The sequence below is a fragment of the Eumetopias jubatus genome, unplaced genomic scaffold (assembly GCF_037043125.1).
Source record: "Eumetopias jubatus isolate StellerSeaLion01/CBP00866 unplaced genomic scaffold, mEumJub1_p1.0 scaffold_5, whole genome shotgun sequence".
NCBI lineage: Eukaryota > Metazoa > Chordata > Mammalia > Carnivora > Otariidae > Eumetopias > Eumetopias jubatus.
Window position 1 is genome coordinate 61,407,018 of NW_028274811.1, and position 23,464 is coordinate 61,430,481.

The 23,464-nt window shown below is 41.2% G+C and overlaps 1 protein-coding gene across 1 annotated transcript in view; it reads left to right on the top strand.

The window, feature by feature from the left end:
• Positions 1 to 23,464, top strand: part of RASGRF2 (Ras protein specific guanine nucleotide releasing factor 2) — a 225,033-nt gene that overhangs the window by 164,040 nt on the left and 37,529 nt on the right. Inside the window, exon 18 of the mRNA XM_028114573.2 lies at positions 20,300 to 20,406. Within this exon, the coding sequence (XP_027970374.1) occupies positions 20,300 to 20,406 (107 nt within the window). The remainder of the gene's footprint in view (positions 1 to 20,299; positions 20,407 to 23,464) is intronic.

Consider the following 23,464-nt stretch of genomic DNA (forward strand, 5'->3'; position numbering starts at 1 on the left):
CATGAGGAAACACAGAGCCTCGCCTGGCAAGTTCTGATGGTACGGTCACAGACAGGGAGTATGGAGCAAATAAGACTGTAACTGCACGTGATGGAATCAGACAGACTTGGTTCTCAGACAGAGTAGAGCTGTTCTCTGGAGACTCCCAGAGTCGTGCTGCCTGGACTCACTTGCCAGACTTCAGATCTCACATGAGCATTCCACACTGCCAGCAAATCCTAGTAGTGGCATTTTCCTACACACCGGGATGACCATTTCATGTCTTCTCTCTTCAGATCTCCACACCCCTCTCCATTCTTGGCTGATGATCTTGTCTCCTGTTTCACAGTGAAAAACAGATAGCTCAAGGTCAACCCCTCCACTTTTTCCCCATCCCATCCCCTTTCTTCTCAAGAACTCTTCTCATGCAGTTACCCTGTTCTCCCTCAGCACCAGTTTCTCCCTCTACTCAGTCATCCCCATCAACATGCCAACCAGCAGACTTCATTTTACCAGCTCCTGCTCCATTTCTCTGCTTGTTTGCAAAGCAAAATGTCTCGAAAGAGTTACTCATCCTTAATGTCTCCACTTCATCCCCTTCATTTTTCCCCTCCCCTTGGACTGGTACTCTGCTGGTCCTGAAATGACTTGTATCTGGGTCACCAATGACCTACATCTTGCCAAAACCAAAGCCCTCACTGTAGTCCAGCTCTCGACAGAATTTAACACAGCAGGTCACTTCCTCCTTGTTGAAACAGTTCTCCCCCCCGAGTCTGTATGTGCCTGGTTTTCCTTTCACCTCTCTCTCCCCGCCTTTCAGTCTTCTTCTCTGGTTCCTCTTCTACCAAATCTCTACTGGTTGTAGGGCCAACAGAGCTCTGTCTGGCCTTTTTCCCTGACTAAAAACTCTCTACCTAAATAAGCTCATCCAGTGGCAGGATTTTAAGTCCTATTTAAATATTTAATATTGAGGTGCCTGGGTGGCTCAGTCAGTTAAGCGTCTGACTCTTGATTTTGGCCCAGGTCATGATCTCGGGGTTGTAGGATCCACCCAGTGTTGGGCTCTACGCTCAGCACTGAGTCTGCTAGGGATTTTCTCTCTCTCCCACTCCCTTTGCCCCTCCCCCTCCTAAATAAATAAATAAATAAATAAATAAATAAATAAATAAATAAATAAATAAAATCTTTGTTTAATACTCTCCAATTTACATTTCCAGTCTGAACCTTTCTACTTGAGTTTCAGGCTGTTATGTATAATAGCCCCATTGATAGTGCCACTTGGATGTATGTAAGAGACATCTTTCCATTTAAAACCAAACCCTTGATTTTCTTCCCCAGACCTATCCTTTCTCATTTCAGGAAATGACATCATTATATCCCCAGCTGCTCAGGCCCCAAACAGCAGAACTATTCTTGATTCCTCAATTTCCCTCAGACCTTGTATTAATTTCTTAGACCGTCTGTAATAAATTACCTGAAATGGGCAAATAAAAGCACCAGAAATTTATTCACTCACAGTTCTAGAGGCTAGAAGTCTGAAATCAAGGTATCAGGGAGGCCATGCTCTCTGGAGGTGCTAAGGAAGAAGTCCACCTTGCCTCTTCTGGCTTCTGGTGATTGCTGGCAATCCCTGACAGACTCGGTTTGGGGCAGCAGAAATCCAGCCTCCCCTCCGTACAGAATTCCACATCTGATCCAGCAGCAAGCCTTAGCCCTCCATCTCCAATACTTTTTTCCACTTCTACCACACCTTTGTCTCAACCCGCATCACCTCGATCACTCAGATAACTGCCTCCTACCTGGTCTCTCTCACTCCACTTTTGCCCCTTCCAATCCACACTTCACAGGGCAGCCAGAGTAACCTGTCCAAAGTGTAAATCAGATTATTATTCCTTTGCAAAACCCTCTGGGCTTCCCAATACCAGAGAACAAAATCCAGCTCTTTAACTTGGCTTGAGAGGTGCTGGGTGATCTTTCCAGCTCTCTACCTTTCTCACCATTCTCTGGCCCTCATGTTTACCAGGCTGCAGTCACACTGGGCTGCTTTCTGTCCCTCTAAGCCTGCTGAGCTTCTAGGTCTTTCCATTTGCTGTTCTGCTTGAAACACTCCTCTCCCAGGACCTCGTGTGCCCACCTCCTTTTCATCGTTCAAGTCCCAACTCATGAGTCCCCTCCTTAGAAAGGGCTTCCCAACCCGCCTAGCGGTTGTGCTGTCTCATTAGCTGAGTTACGCTCCCCCTAGCTTTTCTTTTCAGTGTCTGATTTACCTTGTTTATTTGCTCATAGATTTACTGTTTATTATTTCTGTGGCCCTCCAATAGATCCTAGGTTCTGTGAGCAGCTATTTAGTTCTCCGTGTCCACTGCTATACCCCAGCTCCTAAAAAGTGATTGCCACAAGATGCTCAATAAATATTTTGTGTCTGACTAAAATGGGCTACCTTTGTATTTTGTGGCTTCCCCCCTCCCTTCCAAGGTATGTTTCATTTTCGAGTAGTAAAATCCACCATTTTTATGCATTAAAATTTTTGTATAAATTCCTGCATGTTAACAATCAAGAGGGAGACAATGGCCTGTTTTCGTACCCCTCCCCAATTATCTCTAAACGTCCCTGCTTTGGATTCTTCAGAATATCTCAACTATTTGTGGCCACCCCTCCCAGCCCTACCCCACATACACAGGTGCATGCTGATTCCCAACTTGGTACACACTTTGTACACACCTTCCCCGGAGAAGAAGCTAGCACCTCACCCCCATGAAAAAGCATTTCTTAATGTGCATGTAGAAGACTATAGAAAGAAATATAGAAGGATTTTTACAATTATTACTGTTTGGGTTTGTGGGGAAAATCGACTTGATGTAAAGGATGTGAATATTGTTTCACATCAGTCTGCTGAGTCACATCTTAATCCAGAATAGGTAGCAAATGCCCCTTAGGGAATTCAACCTAATGTACCAAAATATCTTCCTCCTTCCTCCCTTTGTTTTTCAGATAGATGGTTACAAAGTTAGGCAGAAGAGAAAATGATCAACAAATTTAAAATTTGTTCCTTTTTTTTTTTTTTTTGGTATTCTCCATGTTAACCATTTCTAGTTCATTCACTGTATTTTCTTTTTTTTTAATTTTAATTCCAAGATAGTTAACATACAGTATTATATTAGTTTGAGGTATACAATGTAGTTCTTCAACAATTCTATACCTTATTCAGTGCTCATTATGATGCATGTGCTCTTAATCCCCTTCACCTATTTTACCCCTCCCCCAACCCACCTCCCCTCTGGTAACGGTCAGTTTGTTAAGAGTCTGTTTTTTGGTTTATTGCTTTTTTTTCTTCATTTATTTTATTTAATTCCACATATCAGTGAGATCATATGATATCTTTCTCTAACTTAATTTCACTTAGAATTATACTCTCTAGATCCATCCACATTGTTGCAAGTGGCCAGATTTCATTCTTTTTTATGGCTCAGTAATACTCCACTATGTATGTATTCCACATCCTCTTTATGCATTCTTCTGTCGATAGATACTTGGGGTGCTTCCATAATTTGGCTATTGTAAATAATGCTGCAACCAACGTAGGGTGCATATATCTTTCCAAATTAGTGTTTTCATATTCTTTGGGTAAACAGCCAGTAGTATGATTACTGGATCGTATGGTAATTCTTTTTAACTTTTTTAAAAATGATTTTATTTATTTACTTGAGAGAGAGAGAACGAGTAGGGGGAGAAGCAGAAGCAAACTCTCCACCGAGCGGGGAGCCCAATGCAGGGCTCAATCCCAGGACTTGAGAATCATGACCCGAGCCGAAGACAAACGCTTAACCAACTGAGCCACCCAGACACCCCTATTTTTAACTTTTTGCAGAAATTCCATATTGTTTTCCACAGTGGCTGCACCTGTTTGCATTCCCACCAACAGTGCTCAAGGGTTCCTTTTTCTCCACAGCCTCGCCAACACTGCTTGTTTCTTGTTTTTCTGATTTTAGCCATTCTCATAGGTGTGAGATGATGTTTTAGTGTGGTTTTAATTTGCATTTCTCTGATAATGAGTGATGTTGAGCATCTTTCCTGTATCTGTTGTCTATCTGTATATTTTAGGAGAAATGTCTATTCATGTCTTCTGCCCATTTTTTAATTGGGGTTTTTTTTTGGTGTTAAGTTGTATATGTTCTTTATATATTTTGGATATTAAACCTTTATTGGATATATTACTAGCAGATATCTTATCCCATTCGTTAGGTTACCTTTTAGTTTTGTTGATTGTTTCCTTTGCTGTGCAGAAGATTTTTATTTTGTTGTGGTCCTAGTAGTTTATTTTTGTTTTCCTTTCCCTTGCCTCAGGAGACATTTCTAGAAAAATGTTGCTATGGCTGATGTCAGAGAAATTACTGCCTATGCTCCCTTCTAGGATTTTTATGGTTTCAGGTCTCACATTTAGATCCTTAACCCATTTTGAGTTTATTTTCATGTATGAAATAAGAATACTTACAGCATGTAGCTATCCAGTTTTTCCCCACACCATTTATTGAAGAGACTGTCTGCTTATTCTTGCCTCCTTTGTGAAGGATTAATTGACCACATAATCGTGGGTTTATTTCTGGTCTTCCTATTCTGTTCCACTGATCTATGTTTTTGTCCCAGTACCATACCATTTTGATTACTACAGCTTTGTAGTATATCTTAAATCTAAGATTGTTTTACCTCCAGCTTTGTTCTTTTTCAAGATTCTTTGCCTATTTGGGGTTTTTTGTGATTTCATACAAATTTCATTACAAATTTTAGGATTATTTGTTCTAGTTTTGTGGAAAATGCTGTTGGTATTTTGATGGGGACTATATTAAATCTATGGATTGCTTTCAGTGGTATAGGCATTTTTACAACATTTGTTCTTTCAGTCCATGAGCATGAATTGTCTTTCCTTTTGTTTGTTCATCTTCACCTTTTTTCATCAATGTTGTTTTATAGTTTTCAGAGTACAAGTGTCTCACCTCCTTGGTAGAGTTTATTCCTAGGTATTTTATTATTTTTGGTGCAATTGCAAATGGGATTGTGTTCTTAATTTCTCTTCCTGCTACTTCATTATTAGTGTATAGAAATGCAATGGATTTCTGTATACTGATTTTGTATACTATGACCTCATTGAATTCATTTATCAGTTCTAGTAGTTTTTTGGTGGAGTCCTTAAGGTTTTCTATATAGAGTATCATGTCATCTGCAAATAGTGAAAATTTTACTTCTTCCTTACCATTTTGGATATCTTTTATTTCTTTTCCTTGTCCGATTGCTGTGGCTAGGACTTCCAGTACTATGTGGAATAAAAGTGGTGAGAGTGGACATCCTTGTCTTATTCCTGATCTTAGAGGGAAAGCTCTCAGTTTTTTGCCATTGAATATGGTGTTAGCTGTGGGGTTTTTATATATGGTCTTTATTATGTTGAGGTATGTTCCCTCTAAACCTACTTCATTGAGGGTTTTTATCATGAATGGATGTTGTACTTTGGCAAATGCCTTTTCTACATCTATTGAAATTATCATATGATTTTTATCCTTTCTCTTGTTTATATGATGTGTCATGTTGATCAATTTGCAAATATTGAACCACCTTTGCATCCCCAGAATAAATCCCACTTGATTGTGGTGAATAGTTTTTTTAATGTATTGTTGGATTCAGTTTGCTACTATTTTGTTGAGGATTTTTGCATCTGTGGTCATCAGAGATATTGGCCTGTAGTTCTCTTTTTTCATAGTGTCTTTATCTGGTTTTGGTATCGGGCAATGCTGACCTCATAGAATGAATTTGGAAGCTTTTCTTCCCTTTCTATTTTTTTGCAATAGTTCGAGCAGAATAGGTGTTAACTCTTCTTTAAATATTTGGTAGAATTCCTGTGAAGCCATTTGGTCCTGGACTTTTGTTTGTTGAGAGGTTTTTGATTACTGATTCAATATCATTGCTGGTAATCAGTCCGTTCAAATTTTCTATTTCTTCCTGATTCAGTTTTGGGAGGTTATATGTTTCTGGGAATTTATCTGTTTCTTCTAGGTTGCCCAATTTATTGGCATATAATTTTTCATAATATTGTCTTATAATCCTTTATATTTCTGTGGTGTTGGCCATTTCTCCTCCTTCATTTCTGATTTTGTTTACTTGAGTTGTCTCTCTCTCTCTCTCTCTCTTTTTTTTTTTTTTGATAAGCCTGGCTAAGGGTTTATCAATTTTGTTGATCCTTTCAAAGAACCAGCTCCTGGTTTCATTGTACTATTGTTTCTTTAGATTCTGTTTCATTTATTTTTGCTCCAGTCTTTATTATTTCCTTCCTTTGACTGGTTTTAAGTTTTTGTTCTTCTTTTTCTAGGTCCTTTAAGTGTATGGTTAGATTGCTTATTTGAGGTTTTCCTTGCTTCTTGAGGTAGGCCTCTATTGCTATATACTTCCCTCTTAGAACAGCTTTTGCTGCATCCCAAAGATTTTGGACCACTGTGTTTTCATTTTCCTTTGTCTGCATGTATTTTTTTTATTTCATCTTTGATTTCTTGGTTGACCCATTCATTGTTAGGTAGCATGTTATTTAGCCGACATGTATTTGTGTTCTTTCCAAATTTTTTCTTGTGGTTCATTTCTGGTTTCATAGCTTTGTGGTCAGAAAAGATGCATGGCATGACTTCAGTCTTTTTGAATTTGTTGGCCACTTGTTTTGTGGCCTAATACATGATCTGTTCTGGAGAATGTTCCACGTGCACTTGAAAAGAATGTGTATTCTGCTTTTTTAGGATGGAATGTTCTGTATAAATCTGTTAAATCCATCTGGTCCAATGTGTCATTCGAAACCACTGTTTCCTTGTTGATTTTCTTTTTAGATGATCTATCCATTGATGTAAGTGGGGTGTTAAAGTTCCCTACTATTATTTTATTCCTATAAATTACTTCCTTTATGTTTGTTATTAGCTGCTTTATGTATTTGCAGGCTCCCATGTTGGGTGCATAAATATTTACAATTGTTATATCTTCTTGTTGGATTTTTTCCCTTATAATTATATAGTGTCCTTCTTTGTCTCTTGTTATAGGCTTTGTTTCAAAGTCTGTTTTTTCTGGGGGCGCCTGTGTGACTCAGTCAGTTATACATCTGCCTTTGGCTTAGGTCATGATCCCAGTCTTGGAATCAGCCCCCCGCCCCCCGCCCCCGCATCTGCTGGACTCCCTGCTCACTGGGGAGCCTGCTTCTCCCTCTCCCTCTGCCCCTCACCCCTGTTTGTTCACATTCTCTCTCTCTGCATTCTCTCTCCTAAATAAATACAATCTTTTAAAAAATAAAGTCTGTTTTGTCTGATATAAGAATTGCTACTCCAGCTTTCTTTCCAGTTCCATTTGAATAATAAATGCTTTTCCATCCCTTCACTTTTCATCTGCATGTGTCTTTAGGTCTGAAATGAGTCTCTTGTAGGCAGCATATAGCTAGATCTTGCCTTTTTATCCATTCTGTCACCCTGCACCTTTTGATTGGGGTGTTTAGTCCATTTACATTGCAAGTAATTAATGACAGGTATGCACTTATTGCCATTTTGTTACTTGTTTTATGGTTGTTTTTGTAGTTCTTCTCTATACCTTTCCTTTCTTGCTCTTTTTTCCTCATGGTTTGCTGGCTTTCTTTAATGATACACTTGCATTACTTTCTCTTTATTTTTTTCATATCTTTTATTGCTTTTTGATTTGTGGTTACCATTAGATTTGTACATAACATCTTCTGTATATAGCAGTCTATAGTAAGTTGATGGTTGCTTAAGTTTGAACCCTTTTCTTTACTCTTCCCCCTACCCCATTTAAAAATTTTTTTTAAATATTTTATTTATTTATTTGACAGAGAGAGAGAGAGCACAAGCAGGGGGAGCGGCAGGCAGAGGGAGAGGGAGAAGCAGGCTCCCCGCTGAGCAGAGAGCCTGACACAGGGCTCGATCCCAGGACCCTGGGATCATGACCCGACCCGAAGGCAGACACTTAACCGACTGAGCCACCTAGGTGCCCCCCCACCCAATGTTTTAGATATATGGTGTCATATTTTACATCCTTTTGTGAATCCCTTGACTGATTTTTATAGATGTACTAAATTTTACTCTGTGTGCTTCCTAATTTTCTTATTCTTACTTATGGTTTTCCTTTCCACTCAAAGAGCCCCCTTTAACATTTCTTGTAGGGCTGGTTTAGTGGTCATGAACTCTTTTGTTTGTCTGGGAAACTCTTTATCTCCCCTTCTATTCTGAATGATAGACTAGCTGGATAGAGTATTATTGGCTGCACATTTTTCTTTTCAGTACTTTGAATATATCATGCTACTCCCCCTAGCTTGCAAATTTTCTGCTGAAAAATCAGCTGACAGCCATATGGGGTTTCCCTTCTATGTAACTGTTTCCTTTCTTCTTGCTGCCTTTAAAATCACTACTTTTTGCCATTATAATTACTATATTTCTTGGTGTGGACATCCTTGGGTTGATTTTGTTGGAGGCTTTATGTGCCTCCTGGATCTGGATTTTCATTTCCTTTCCCAGATTAGGAAAGTTTTCAGCTATTATTTCTTCAAGTAAATTTTCTGTCGCCTTCTCTCTGTTTTCTCCTGGGGTTCCTATAATATGAATGTTGTTATGCTTGATGCTGTCTCTGAACTCCCTATATCTATTTTCATTTTTTATTATTTTTTTTTCCTTTCCAGTTCCATTTCTCTGTCCTCCAGGTCACTAATCTGTTCTTCTGTTTCCTCTAGTCTACTATTTATTCCCTCTCCTGTATTTTTATTTTTGGTTATGGAGTTCTTCATCTCTGATTGGTTCTTTTTTAGGTTTTCTGTCTCTTTGTTGGGGGGGGTCTCACTGAGATCCTCCACTCTTTCTCATGTCCAGTGAGTATCTTTATGACCATTACTTTAAATTCTGTATTAGGCATATTACTTATCTCATAGTGATGTTGTCATGTTCTTTCATTTGGGACATATTTCTCTGTCTCCTCAATGCTGCATGCCCCCTAGTATTGTGGCTGAGCCACATTTGCCTTCAGTCCAGTCATCTGCAATGGCTCTCTTTACCTGTTTGGGCAGGGTTTAGTCCGTGCCTTGTTAGTGGGCCAGTCTGGGGTTGCTTTGGGCTTGGGTTGAGTCAGACTAGGGGTTTGCCAGAGCTATAGTAGCCCTGAACTGCAGGGTGCTTTCTCTATGTCGTCCCCTCAGAAACTTTGAATGGTGAACAGGGCCTGCAGTCAGACCAGATATCTGTCCCAACTGCTGGAGCTGCAGTTGGGCTGGTGTGTGTTGGTTATCTTCCTCTCCTCCTGGGGCAGGAATCCCTTTGGAGACGTGCTGGTTCCTGTTAGGGCTGCTTGCACACTGCCAGGCTTGTGGCACTGCTTTGGATGGGCTCTGGCCAAGGGTGTACTGGAGGGGAAGGGGGAGGCATGTCTGCAGGAGAATGTGGATCCTGGGCAAGCAGTTTTAGCAAGGTTTGTGCAGATCTGCCGTGTGAGGAGACCAAGTGCTCAGGCCTGGCTGGTGGGGGCATGTCCATGGGAGAACACAGGGGGGCAGGGCATGCTGTTAGCAATTTAAATGTAGGGAGTGTTGGTCCAGGACTGGTGCCCATAGGTGTCCATGTGTCTAGGCTGTGGGGCGATGGAGGGAATGGAGTCTGCCAGCTCCTTTGCTCCTGGAGAAGACTTCCAAGGATCCCTGCCCCTCCAGCACACGCTCTGAAATGAGTAGAGAAGTCTCGCTCCTGTTTACCCCTGGTGTTTTTCAAGCTGCTCCTCTCCTGTGCTGTATCTCCAAAGGGCTGTTGGTTGTGTGGGCTCTTTAAGGGTGTGGACTCCATTTCTTGCGGCCCTGAAGCTCTTCCAGAGTCAAGCCCGCTGACTTTTAAAGTCCCAGGTGTTAAGTCCCACTGACTGTAAGAACTCATGACGTTATACCTCTCTGCTTTTCAAAGCCAAATGTTATTTGTCTTCCCTGGGCAGGTTCTCCATGCTTGGCCTATCTGTTTCTTTCCTCTTTCCACACCTGCAGGGTCCCTCCCTCCGAGGGCAGTGCCATGGGTTTTTGTTTAGCTACCCACTAAGTCTCTGCCCTTCCTACCCTCTGCAGTGTGGCCTCTTCTGTACATTTAGTTGTGGAGGGTCTGTTCTGCAAGTCTTTGGCTTGTTTTCTCCGTCGTTTACACTCATGTGGGTGTTATCTAGGTATATCTGTGGGAGGGGGCGAACTTGGGGCCCTCCTACTTGCCATATTCCCGCGAGGTCCTCACATTCACTGTATTTTCAAAGGCCTCTTGACTAATACTGGTTGTGCTGTCAAGAAACTCTGACATGAAGTAATCTATATCTTGATTTTGTTTTTAGATTGCTATATCTTGGTTTTCAAACTGGTTCAACTTATTGTCTCCTATGAACCTGTGTCACCTCTCAGTTTCTAGGCTATTTCTTTCCTTCTTGTCTCAGCAATAATCCTGAAGTTATTTTCCTTGCTTGCTGGCTTCACTTTCTACCGACTCCTCAAATGCCCTCGTTCTGCTTGGGCAGAAGTCACCATCACCCTCTTTATTGGCATTCCTGTTCCTGTTGCATTTCCACACCAGCACAGAAGCTGGTGGCCGCAGCAATGGCAGGGCTGAAGATTTCACAGCAATAAACAGGAGCACCTTGCCCTTCTTGGGAGCAGTCACTCAGGTAGTGTGTTTCAAAGGCAAGAGCCTGGGTTTTAGAATCGGATCATCTGGCCATAAATTCTGTCTCTCTCCTTTTACTATCTGTGACCTTAGGTGGCAACTGGACTTCTCTGAGCCTGAGTTTTCTCATCTGTAAAAACAAGGAATATATTTTCTGGAATTGTGAGAACAGAAATAATACACAAAGGTTCTCACAAGTTTTTAAGTTTAGTATAAAATTATTCCTTTAAGAATCTCGACAGCACAGGGGCGCCGAGGTGACTCAGTTACTGGAGCACCCAACTCTTGATTTAGGCTCAGGTCATGATCTCAGGGTTCTGAGATCGAGCCCCACATCAGGTTCTGTGCTGGGCATGGAGCCTGCTTAAGATTCTCTCTCTCCCTCTCCCTCTGACTCTCTCCCCCCACTTGTGCACCTGCTCTCTTGCTCTCTTAAAAAAAAAAAAAAGGGTCTATACAGCACTCATTTAAAAAAAAAACCCATAAAAACAATTCAGCTGATAGTCTTAGTTACTTATTTCCCTGAAAGATGATAGCAAGTGAAAGATAATTGATTTTGCCATTCTTCGTGTATTTTTTATCACAGTAATGATAAATCTGCTGAGCTGCTTTTCCTCAGTCTATAAAAATATGTTTTTTTCATTGTTGAAGTTAATTGTACTTAGAGAAAATCTCAGGTTAATGCAAGAAGAACTTAAAAACGGAGAGATAAGAACACGTTTATAAATAGGTTAAAAAAAAACAAACCAAAACCACTATGCGGCATTTGTTCATTGCCTCATGCATATCTTAGCAATAGAACACTGTCATCATGATGCTCAGCATAGTGTATGTGCAGATCTCCTGCTGTGTTTACCTTTTCTTTCCAGTATACCAGCTATGTGATCTTGAGCAAGTAACTTATCTTCTTCACATCTAGGAATATATTTTCTATTTGGTTCAGTGTGCAGTGGGGAGACAATAGAAGTACTTGTGCTAGAACAGTAACAAGTGAAAGGGAGATTTAAGATTATTTTTGAAGAGACAGGCAACTTGCTCATTTGCAGGGTTTCCAGTTATACATTTTGGTGTTTTACTTGTTTGGAGGCTACCTCGTCCTCATTTACAAAGCAAACTCCATGAGATCAAGGACCACATCTCTTGGTCACCCAGCACCTACACAGTACCTGGAACACAGTAGAGGCTCTATAGCTACTGACTGAATAATTGAATTAGGGATGGAGGAAGACTAGAAGGACAGAGAGAATGAAAGAAAGAGGATTATCTAGGAGACGGTAGCTACGACACATGGTGTGAAGAACATAGACTTAGCATTGTGGTAGGAGAGTGGAGAAAAGGGGATAAATCTGACAGATGCTGCCAAAAAGTTAACAGTGTTTGCTGACTGAATGGGAAAAGCAAAGGAGAGACAGAGAAGAGTGAGGTTTCCCACCTGAGAAGCTGAAACTGTGGTTATCCCGTTACCTCAACAGGAAAGTTAAGATGGGGAGGAGCTTGAGAGCAAGAAACATACATTTAATTCTTGGGTGTATTACTTATGAAGATAGAATGTGTCATGATGTGGAAATCTCTCCTAAGAAGCTTGAAATGAGGGATTTGGGGGCATATTGGAGCTGGAGGTGTCGGTTGGAGTGCACAGAAAAACCATGAGACAGTTAGGTCCCTGAGGGAGTGAGAACTGAATGGAGTCAGCTGGAGCACAGACCGGGAACCAAGGAATGAGACAGTGGTGGGCAAACTGGAGAACTGGGCACGGAGTGGGGGAGAGTATTTAGTGACAGAAGCAAAGTGGGGACAGTAAGAGAAGAAGCATACTCTGCTTGTTCCTGCAGACATGTTTCAGAGTAAAGAACACAGTTACCTGGGATTTCTAGGAAATTTATACAGATAGTTTAAATATAGTCTAAAAATCAGGTTGTCTAGATCAGTCACTTTCAAACTTTTTTATTGCAACGTACATACATTTTACATTTTGATTCAGGGTATACACACACACACACACACGATTGATACAAAAGTTTCCCTCAAGAATACTCACCCTCGCTATGTACAGTCTATTCAAACAGTTAGTTTTCATCTATTTCATTTTTTAAATTCTGCTAAAGCCCACTAAACTGGTTTAATTCTGCATTAATAAGTCATGGGACTGGAAGTTTAAAAAGCACTGGTCTATATGATGGTTACAATAGGAAACATAATGAATTTGGGGAAAGAGCACATTTTGAGAAAATTTTAATTTTAGTTAGATAAATAAAGTGTTTTGTTTGGTATTCATTGCAGTACAAAACACATACTTCTATAATCAGGGCCATTCTGTGAGCATACCTCAAAATTTAAAACTAAAAGAGAAGCACTCACTTTCCAGCATCCTCTGTTGTCGCCTTAAGGGTTGGTTTACCACATTGTAAGAAAAATTTGTCTCGACTTTGGATCCAGGCAATGAGATGCCACTAAAAGCACTCTGGCTTTGGAAATGGACAGACCTGAACTCAAATCCTGGCTCTGCTGCTTAGTAACTATGACCTTTGCCAGGTTTCTTCACCTCTTTGATTTTGTTTCTTTATCCATAAATGGGGATAACATTCACCCCAACTCAGATGCTGTTGTTGGTGAAGAAGCCACATTGTTCACGATACTTTATTCAGTATTTGGCGGGCATGCAATAAATGGCAATTGGTATTATTGTCCTTGGTTGTGAGGGTGAAATTCTATACCACTTGTAAAGCTCCTAGCACAGTACCAGGCAAAAAGCAGTAATAAATATTAATGATCTTTCCATGCCAGCAACCAAAGGATAGAAATGTACATGGAAATGTACAAACCAATTATATGACATGATTTTTTAGGATGATATTTACTAGATAAAGCAAAGCATATTGAGAACATTGATGTTATTGGAGAGATTGAGGCTCCTTTGTATAAAATGAAAAATGATGCATCACTGACATACTTTTCTTAATTCCCTCACTGATGTGAACATTAAAGTGATCACAGTGCATTTATTCCACAAGCCTATATTAAGACAGCAATGCAAAAGAGTGGTGATAAAAACACAACAAGAAACAGTTCCTAGATATTTGATAAAGTAACCAATTGTTAGCATTTACTTTTTCTCCCGGGCAGCACACCACCATGGACCACTGATAGCATTATTATCTCTGTGCTTTTTGGCTCTTTCGGATTCTACTCTCACTTTCCTCACCAATTCAGAAGGATGGCTTAAAGATGCTTTGTTGGAAGTAATAAGAGCTCCATGGTCCAATTCTTGGTGATCTACTTCTGACATTAAAAACACTTCACCCTGCTCAAGAATTCCTTGTCTTTTATAGTTTGTCCTCTGTAGCCTCAGGGTTACTCTAACTGGACTAGCCCATAATTCACCTATGTGTAATCTTATTTCCATATCACATTATTTTACTTGCCTCTCACAAAGTAGGCAGTGAAGTTGGCCAAGTGTCATATCATTTGAAGAATAAAATGAAACTTTCCCTCCCCCCCCATTTTTCAACTTCCTTGGCTCCCTCCCCACTCCTTTATTGTATGTTCTGGTTGTAATAGATTTCAAATATGTGGTCATCAGAGTAATATGGTAAAAGGATGCCCCTTACTTCAGATATAAAGCACTTGCAGACACTTTCAAATAGTTTCCATAGGGAGTGATGGAATTTTTATTAAGTAACTGCTGAGTGCTTGTGTGCAAAGCCAAAGGGCCTACAAAGATGCTTGAGATGAAATCCCTTTACCAAGGAGTGTATATTTAATGAGAGAGATGTCACATCTACCAGTTGCTATAAGGGATGGCGTGACTCACAAGGTGTCTGGGGGAAGGACCATAAAGTTGAATCTCATTCTTCAATTCACATGTATGGTGATTCGGTTTTTATCACTTCTCCAGATGGCTTTTGTTGCCCACATTAGTCATTTTGACCAGTGCCTACAACTGCAAACGAATATGGAAAAGTTGGAAAGACAGGAATCTTGGGGTGCCGTATTCCAGATATGTGCATTCATAAAAGAAACTCTCTTAGTATATGTGGTTTCATTGTGCTGTCACACTTGACAAGTGAAAGATGTGTAAAGCCCTGCAAAGATTTTCTATTTGCTATTCCAAAAAAATGACACAAGAACTCCTTGGGGGATGGATCTGTGATTCTCGGGTCGAGTAGCTTCCACATGGAATTACCACCAATTAGCTGTGTGGCTCGTGCTAAAATTCAGAAATAAATATTGCCCAGGCAGCCCCCAGTTTAGATGGTGGACTTAAGGAGAAAACCTGATGAGTGATGGAAAATTGTTGCTCTGATCATGTAGTTTTAAAGTCTATGAAAAAATGGGGAGCCAGGCATATCTGATGATGTGAGCGAGCACATGAGAGCCCAGGTAAGGCATTAATTTCAGCTCATGAATGAGCAGCAGCTCCTTTCATAAAACTTGATCTAACAGCATTTGCTGCAGGTATGGCCCTCAGAAAGATGGTTCATGTATCCGGTTTAGGGAATTTCTAAACTGTTGCTGGTTTACATAGAATTGAGAGAGTATTTCTCTAGAAAATCAAAGATCTCCATCCGTTGATCAAGCAGTGAGAAAAGCTCTCCAGGAGGGAAATAAGTTGATGTTCATCAGATCCTTGCTGCTTTCACATATGCTTATAAGTAGCTTTCTGTCAAAAGTATTTAGCGAGGGCCATTGGATCAAGGGGGCGGATGGATGGATGAAGCCTGCTCTAGGTGAGAATATAATAAATATGATTTCATTGAGTGCCTTGTTTTACAGGAATTATGTAATTTTTAACATAACGTTATATGGTTTTATTCTGCTCATTTTACAAGTTAGGAAACTGAGCCACAGAGAGGTTAAGTGATTTGCTCTGGACTTTACTTCTTGTCCATCCTGGAGCCATATAGGGATGGCCTGCCTTGTGAAGGGTGCAGTGGAATGTGTGTCTTTGGAGCCTTCCCTCCCTGGTTCTCAGCGTTCCTGCAGCACTTGGAAGGCTGCTCCTGCTATCTTAGTCACCTTTCCTACCAGCTGTGCATTGTCCCAGCCGCACTGAGTGCACATGGTTGGGGATAGCTTAAGTGAGTACCCGGTCACTTTCCAAGAGCATGTTGAGTCCTGCAAGTGGCTGCAGGTGGATGCGCTCTGAGCAGCAGAGATAGTGAGAACTTACCGAGCTGCGATCGCCACAGAAAAGATAAATAACATGGTTATTAGAAGGAGTTACGAAGAACATCCAAGCCGTATAATCAAATCCTAATCTAAATGGTAAGAGAGGTTGAGATTTGAATTAATGGAAATATTGGAAATTTGATAAAGAAAATCCCTTAAGTGGCCTTTTAATGTGTGACACGAAATAACTTGGAGAGCAGAAGAGTGTTCCTTGCCTTTCTTTCAAAATAAAACTCCCCTGCCACCTACCCCTGATGCAGACGCAGAGACAAGTAGTGATAGATACTTTTTCCAAAATACATTAAAGCAGTAGCAGCTCTGTTGAAATTGCTTTTCTTTCTTAATATTTCACTTTGATTTTTATCTTTCTGTCCATTTCTCACTCCCATCTCCTATTCTCATCTCACTGATTGGCCATCCTTATATATGCAGGTGGGGGACTCTGTCTCATTACCCTTTTTCAGTGTTCCAAGAGCTTTTGACTTCCATCCCCTGGCAAAATGATGGTGCCTTATTATTCCCCAGCTCTCACCCCAGTTGGAGTTTCTACACTAATTTGGTTGATTTGAGCCTTCTCGTCTACTTGTCCCATTCACCATACCATTTCCTATCCTTTTCAGCTGCCTTTCCTTTACAGATCATAAGTATATCCTCACCAGTTGCTTCAAAGTTATCTTTGTCTTGGAGTTCCATCATTTTGCAGTTTTTCTAGGTGTGGCTTTCATTTTATTTATCCTGCTTGGGATTCATTGCAATTCCTGAACCTAAAGATTCATGTCTTCCATCAAGTCAAAAAAATTATTTTCCTATATTGATCTTCTGATTTTTTGTTGGAACTTCGAATTCTTTCCTCCATGTCTTTTAATACCTTTTTTTCTGTTTTCTCTCTTAAGCTCTTTGGACTGCATTTGAGTACTTTTCCGAAGTCTGTTTTTTTTTTTTTTTAAGATTTTATTTATTTGACAGAGAGAGACACAGAGAGGGAGGGGACACAAGCAGGGGGGAGTGGGAGAGGGAGAAGCAGACTTCCCGCCGAGCGGGGAGCCCGATGCGGGGCTCGATCCCAGGACCCCAGGATCATGACATGAGCTGAAGGGAGACGCTTAACGGCTGAGCCACCCAGGCGCCCCTCAAGTCTGTTTTTTAAATCTCTTTCCAGTTTATTGTTTGTTTGTTCAGTGGCGTCTGTCTAATCAGTGTTTATCTATCCTTGAGTTTTCGATTTCAACTCTTCTATTTTTTTAACAATAATTAAAAGAATAATTCTATCAGCTTTGAAGAAGTGTTATGTGGTTCTTGTAAAATCTGACTTTAAAATTTTTTATTCTTTTATCATGTTTTCAGTTCCCACTTTTATATCACTAGTCTTTGTAAACATTTTTAGTTTGAACTGGATCTATCTAATAGTTCTTGTACCTGGAATTCTTGGTAGTGGTGGAGGGGTGGGGTGGGGCATTCCTCATCCCTGTGTCTACTGATCCTTGTTCATGGCAGACAGTTTGAGTGTTTTGTAATATTGGATTGTGAGTTTTTCTTCAGAGTTGTTTTTTTGTTTGTTTTGTTTTGGGTTGTGTTTTGTTTTGTTTTGTTTTGTTTTAGTGGTGATCTGGTACAGGCTGAGGTTGAGTTTCTGTCCCTCCAGAGAAGTTTTGTGTATACTTTTGTCAGGGGTCCCAGGATTATCACTGGCCTGGGCCACTTTTTAGCTTCTCATGTAGAGGGACAGACCATCCAATAGTGGCTTAATCTGAGCTTCAAATCTACATGAAGTGGGCCTGTGGCTATCAATTCTCAGGGAGGCTTTTTCTCCCCACATTCACAGAGATTCAGGCTGAGACAGATAAGCTTCTTAACTGTCTCTTTGGGCACTTGGAGCACTTTCCCCCAGTCTGCTCTTCACAGAGGGACTGGTCTTTTGCGAGTTCCAGCTTTATGTGGGAGTCTCAGTTCCCATTCTCTCACCCATACTTCATGAAGGCCCTGGGGCTTCTCCTGAACCACATGGATTTACAATCCAAATCCTGTGTTACCGAGGCTGGTGAGCTCCTCTCCTCTTGGGGCTGCTAGCATCAGTTCAGAGGCTTGGTTCTGGTTTTCAGGTCCCTGTGCGTTTGACCTTGGAAAATTCCTTATTTTCTTGAGAACTCAGCTATGCGTTTTAAAAGATATTTATTATATTATACCCAGAATTTTTAAGCTTTTAATAGCAAAAGATTTTTTTAAAAAGAGATTTGTTCTGCCAAGAGCACATCATCATGATCCTCTGATGCTTGTCTGCTAGAGGGTCGAAGAGGCCTGTCCACATCCAAAGAGCAGTATGCAAAAAGGGACCTCTGCCCCCTTAAGAAGTTCATAGATTTTTTTTTTTTGTCTAACTCAATTCATAGAGTCTGAGGACTATTCATTTAGTCTTTCACTCTATCATCTTTACATTCAAATCACATTCGATAGTAAATTCTCACTATCCAGGCTTTCATTCATTTTTCAGCAAATATATGTTGTGTACAGCATTGCTACATGCCAGATATGTGCTCATTGTGCTCAACAAAAACATACCTGGTCCCCATCTACATAAATAAATGTGAAATTGTAAATGGAACAAGTGCCAGAAAGCAAACGTGCAAATGGTGCTGTGAGATGTGATGATTCGTTCAGCTCAGACCAGGAAGGGCTTAATTGGGGAAGTGAAATAAACAAGAATAGCTTTCACTGAGTGAAAAGGGGAGCGATAATTGTGCCAGACGCAGCACAGTATGTGCAAAGGCCCTGGGGTGAGGATGAAGGACTAAAAGAAGGGTGGTGAGATGAAAGAGGAGAAGTGAGAAGAATATGGTTCCAGACAAGGCTGAGAGGGAGCTAGGAATCAAACCATGGAAGACCTTGTGGGCTGTGTTAAGGAGCTTTTCTGTTTATCATAAGTGCTATTGAAGGGCTTTAAACAGGGGAATGACACATATAATTGTGCCTTTGAAAAGATCTTTCTCACTTTAGAGAGGAGAACGGATTTGAGAAAGCAAGAATGACAAGATGGTTATCAGTAGACCAGATTGAGAGTTGCTGGCAGCTCGGCTTCAATTTTGGCTTTGTAGACATGAAGGTATGGACAGATTTGAGATTGACTTAGCAGATGAAATTATGAGGAAGAAACAGAGTTTCTGGCGTATATAACTGGATGGCTAGTGATGTTCCTTTAATGAGATTGGAACCTCTGGATAAGGACAAGGTTTGGTGGAAAGGCCATGGCTTTTTCTTTTATCCAGATTGGGTCTGAGGTTTTTGAAACATCTAAGAGGAAAATATCAAGAAGCAATTGGATATATGGATCCAGAGCCCAGAGAAGAGATCTGGGGATATAAGTACATGAGGATTTGTTTGTAAGTGTTCATCAGCTGAGCTTTCCAATGGAGAGATGATGGATGTCTATTGGCTATAGAGACATGCAGGTTCCTAGTGACCTTAAGAGGAGCTGTTTTGGTGGTAAGATGGGGGGAGTGGGGTGTAGAGCATGTAGGAGAGGAGGAAATGGAACAAGTGAGTTTAGACAACTTTCAGGAGGTTTGCCAGTGAAGTTATATAAGGCTTGCGTTCATTTTTAAAAGAAATATGTCACTTAATTATGATTAGAAGGTAAAATCTTTTAAAACGGAGACTCAATAGAAAAAAATTTAAAATAGTTTCTTGATAGTGAAAAGGTGGTCAAGACCAAGACCTACACTGGCACAGAGGGGAACCAGAGACACTCGACCAATATTGAAGTGTAATAATAGCTAGCATTTATTGAGCTCTCACTATTGTTCCAGGTGTCATTCCAAATGCTTAACATGTATTAACTAACTTGATCTCTGTAACGACTCTGTGGGGTAGGTACGCATTAGTCCCTGCAGGACGCAAGGAACCCAGTTATGGAGAGGTGCTGTAACTTGCCAGGGTAGGACAACAGAGATTTGGACCCAGACAGCCTGACTGTGGAGTTCATGTTCTTAAACACTATATTATCCTGCTTCTCAGTACACGGGTGCATAATAAGGTATTTGTATCATCTATGAACCTACGTATGGGCCTATCCATCTAACTATTGAAAATGTTATTGGTTGTATAATGACTTTGGGACAAAAGTATCCACTAATGTTCACTTAAATATTTGTTAAAACTTTCTTGGCTTTATGTTCTAGAACAAGGCAGGCATAAATGGAAATGTCATTAGATCGGCTTTAGCTTTAATCAGTGGCCTTTAATAAATGTGTGCACATTATTCATTTAATTGCACCTGTTGTCTAGGTGGTAGCCTCACAGCTGAGGTATAACAGGTAAGTAAGCAGAATTCACCACATTCTGAAGCCACTGGTACCTCTCTGCCAAGGTGTGTATTTGTGTCTGTTAACCCATGTCCGTTAACCTTTTCCAGATTCCTGGGGATTGGCTTTAACGACGTGTGTGTTTATTCTCCTCCTAAGGATTTAACAACACTGAGAGGACATGCGACAAAGAGTTTATTATTCGGAGAACAGCCACCAATCGAGTCCTGAATGTCCTCCGTCACTGGGTCTCAAAGCACGCACAGGTAATTTAGTGGTAACGTTAATTGCGTTCAAGGAATTTTTTTTTTAAACCAACTTTTTAAGTCTTAACATTTGTAAAACGCCTTCTGAGGCTTTGGAGTTAGGGTCTGAAACCTTGGAATTAGAACAGAAAGGGAAGAAATAGGATAGATGTACAGATCAAAGCAAACACGTGCGTATTTGCCAAATATCCACTGTATCAGATCCGGCGTGACACAGGAGTGAAGCCTGGTTCCCCTCTTTCCTCATCTTTTGAGGCAATGGCACCCACCTGAGGCGCTAGAGCCACCGTGCTGTGCCCGCCAGGGAGTGCCATTCATAGGGCCCTCCCCGTAGCTGGAGGTAAGCAGCAGGTACTCTACTGAGGTAAACAGCAGATGCCCCTGGAGATGAGCAACACTCTGGGCCCACACACTCTGGTGTCTGGTCAGGGAGTATTTTCTCAGGCGGATTTAGGAGATATTTTGCCTCATGCCTTGGATGTTTTGGTTCCTAGTATTCTGTTTTGAAATTGCATCACGCTGACAGGACACCTTGTTATTTGCGTCTTTTCAGTACACTTTTGTAAAATTTATACCCATTTCACAGTTTCACGAAGTAAGGGAAGGGCCTCCTTTGCCTCAATGGGCTTGAGACACACGTTGTGCTTTTTTTTTTTTTTAAGGATTTTATTTATTTATTTGACAGAGAGAGACACAGCGAGAGAGGGAACACAAGCAGGGGGAGTGGGAGAGGGAGAAGCAGGCTTCCCGCCGAGCGGGGAGCCCGATGTGGGACTCGATCCCAGGACCCTGGGATCCTGACCGGAGCCGAAGACAGATGCTTAACGACTGAGCCACTCAGGCGCCCCACGCGTTGTGCTTTTGTCACCCACTGCCAAATAATGGGTGGGCCCTGGCAGACAGGTGGCTGCCTAGCACCACCCTGCCAGGAGAGTTTTAAAGAGAGGGAAGGGAGCCCTCCATGGCTCAGATCAGAACGCATTAAACATATAAAATGTGAATAACATGCTAATGAATAAAGAAAAAGAGAAAGAAGGAACTCCCAGGTCTCACTTCATTATATTCTCAGAGGTTGTCATGGGTCTGCCACGTGGCCCTTGGTGACAACAGTCCATGAGATTGGGGTCACAAGAGAGCCATGTGCCTGGAATCCCTGTGGGAGAATTCACGAATTGGGAAAAGTGGGATTGGGGCCTCACCATCGGTTAACCCATGACGATTCTTAAGTGTTAATTAAAATAGAAATGAAGGTAACACATTAAATATAGGATGTAAAAATTTTATCTTACACATCTTAAATAAATAAAAATGGATCCCATATGACTCAAATTCTGAGAACCGTCCTGAGTCCATTGAAAATGTCTAGTCTCTCCTGATGAGGAGAGCTGCTTCTAAGTCCCACGTGCCTCATTGCAGATACATGGTAATGAGGTTTCTCCTGTGTCTGACTGTCCATCCCATTCCTCTCTGGTTTTGGACTCGGGGTCCCGACTTCTGATTCCGGGGGCCTGCTGTGGCTTCAGAGACGCGGAGTAGCTTCAGTACACAAGGCTTAGCAGATGCCCCTTGCTTGTCTTCCCCGCCGAAAGCGAAAGCCCAGATTGACCTGGGCTCAGCTTTCTCCTATCTGCAAATCTTCTCTCCAAAACCTCTAATCTTGCTTCCCTATCAGCCTCACCTCCTTTCTGTCAATCCCCAGTGCCCTCTTTTTTCTAATAATCTGGAACAGGAATCCCCCACAATTCACATAAAACTCTATGTAGTAGCTAGAAAAGAGTTGCAAAGCAATTGACAATATGCTGGGCTTACTTTACTTTGGGTGAAGAGAACTCAGAGATGGGGAGATGGGTGTACTGAATCCCTTGCTTCTATGATAAAGAGATTTACAGTAAGGTGTTTGATCAAGGTGGCTTGACCTTGGCTGCATTGTACTTGCATAAATACATATATGCATACAGGCAGTATTAGATTGAATAGCACCAAATCACTGGAATAGAAAGTGGATTGATATGAAAGCAAGGGTCTCTTTATTCAGATTGTGTCCTGGGGCCTTTCGTTGTAATCCAAAAAGCACCCTAAGTGTTAGCTGTTGTTCAGACAGTTCAGCTACTTTGCAGCCTGTTACTCAAGGTGTGCTTGTATGTGGGGAAGCACTTTGTCATCGGTTCCACTTAGGGGCCCACACTGGGAATCCCAGCTTCTCTACCTTGGAGGCATATGTTGATGGTACACATTGCTCACATATTCAGTCTTCTGTCCTGACATGATTATTGTATAAAATGTAGACCCTGATGTGCCAGAGGAAGCTCTTACCACTCACTCCTTTGTCTTTTCTTACCTTCCCTGAATGTGTGAATAGATTTTAAGGATCTGTGGTTGGTTTCCCATTGTCCTGGTGCACATCCTGTCCCCTTCCTCATTCACGTGAGTTCTCCATCACACTGGCATGGCCTGAGCCAGTTTGGCTCCCAGGAGGTGTGGGTGTTGCCCCTGGCTTGACAGACCCCAAGCAAGCGGACCACCATGGTGCATAAAGAAAGAAAGAACTCTGCTAGTTAACCCTCATCGTTGCACCTCACAAAATGAAGGACTTGGACGATAGGATTTTTCATTATCTGATTCACTTTGTGCTGGTTGAGTCCATTAAGGAAGACTGTAACATTATTGTGGCAACCTGATTATTTTTAATTAATAACTTTTCCAAAAAAAAATGAGTCAGAAATTGTAGTCTTTTCAAAAATACAGCCAAACATGCTAACAGTTGCATTTCTCCTCACATGGTAGACCAACCAGAACTACCACTTCAATTTACTGAAAACAGAAAAGCCTCAGGGAAGTGACAAGATGTAGCTTTGTCCCCTAAAAATCTAGAGAATTGAGTCTTCTACAAAATATTAGGTATCATGTATCTATTTCTCACTTCTCATCGAAGGTAACTAATATTGGCAGATACGACCCTGAACATAATTCAGGAGAAATAGAGCGGCAGAATTATGCGTGTTGGTTCTCCAGGGAAATAAAATTTCCCTAGGATGTCACCCTCAACTCCTTCCCTGCA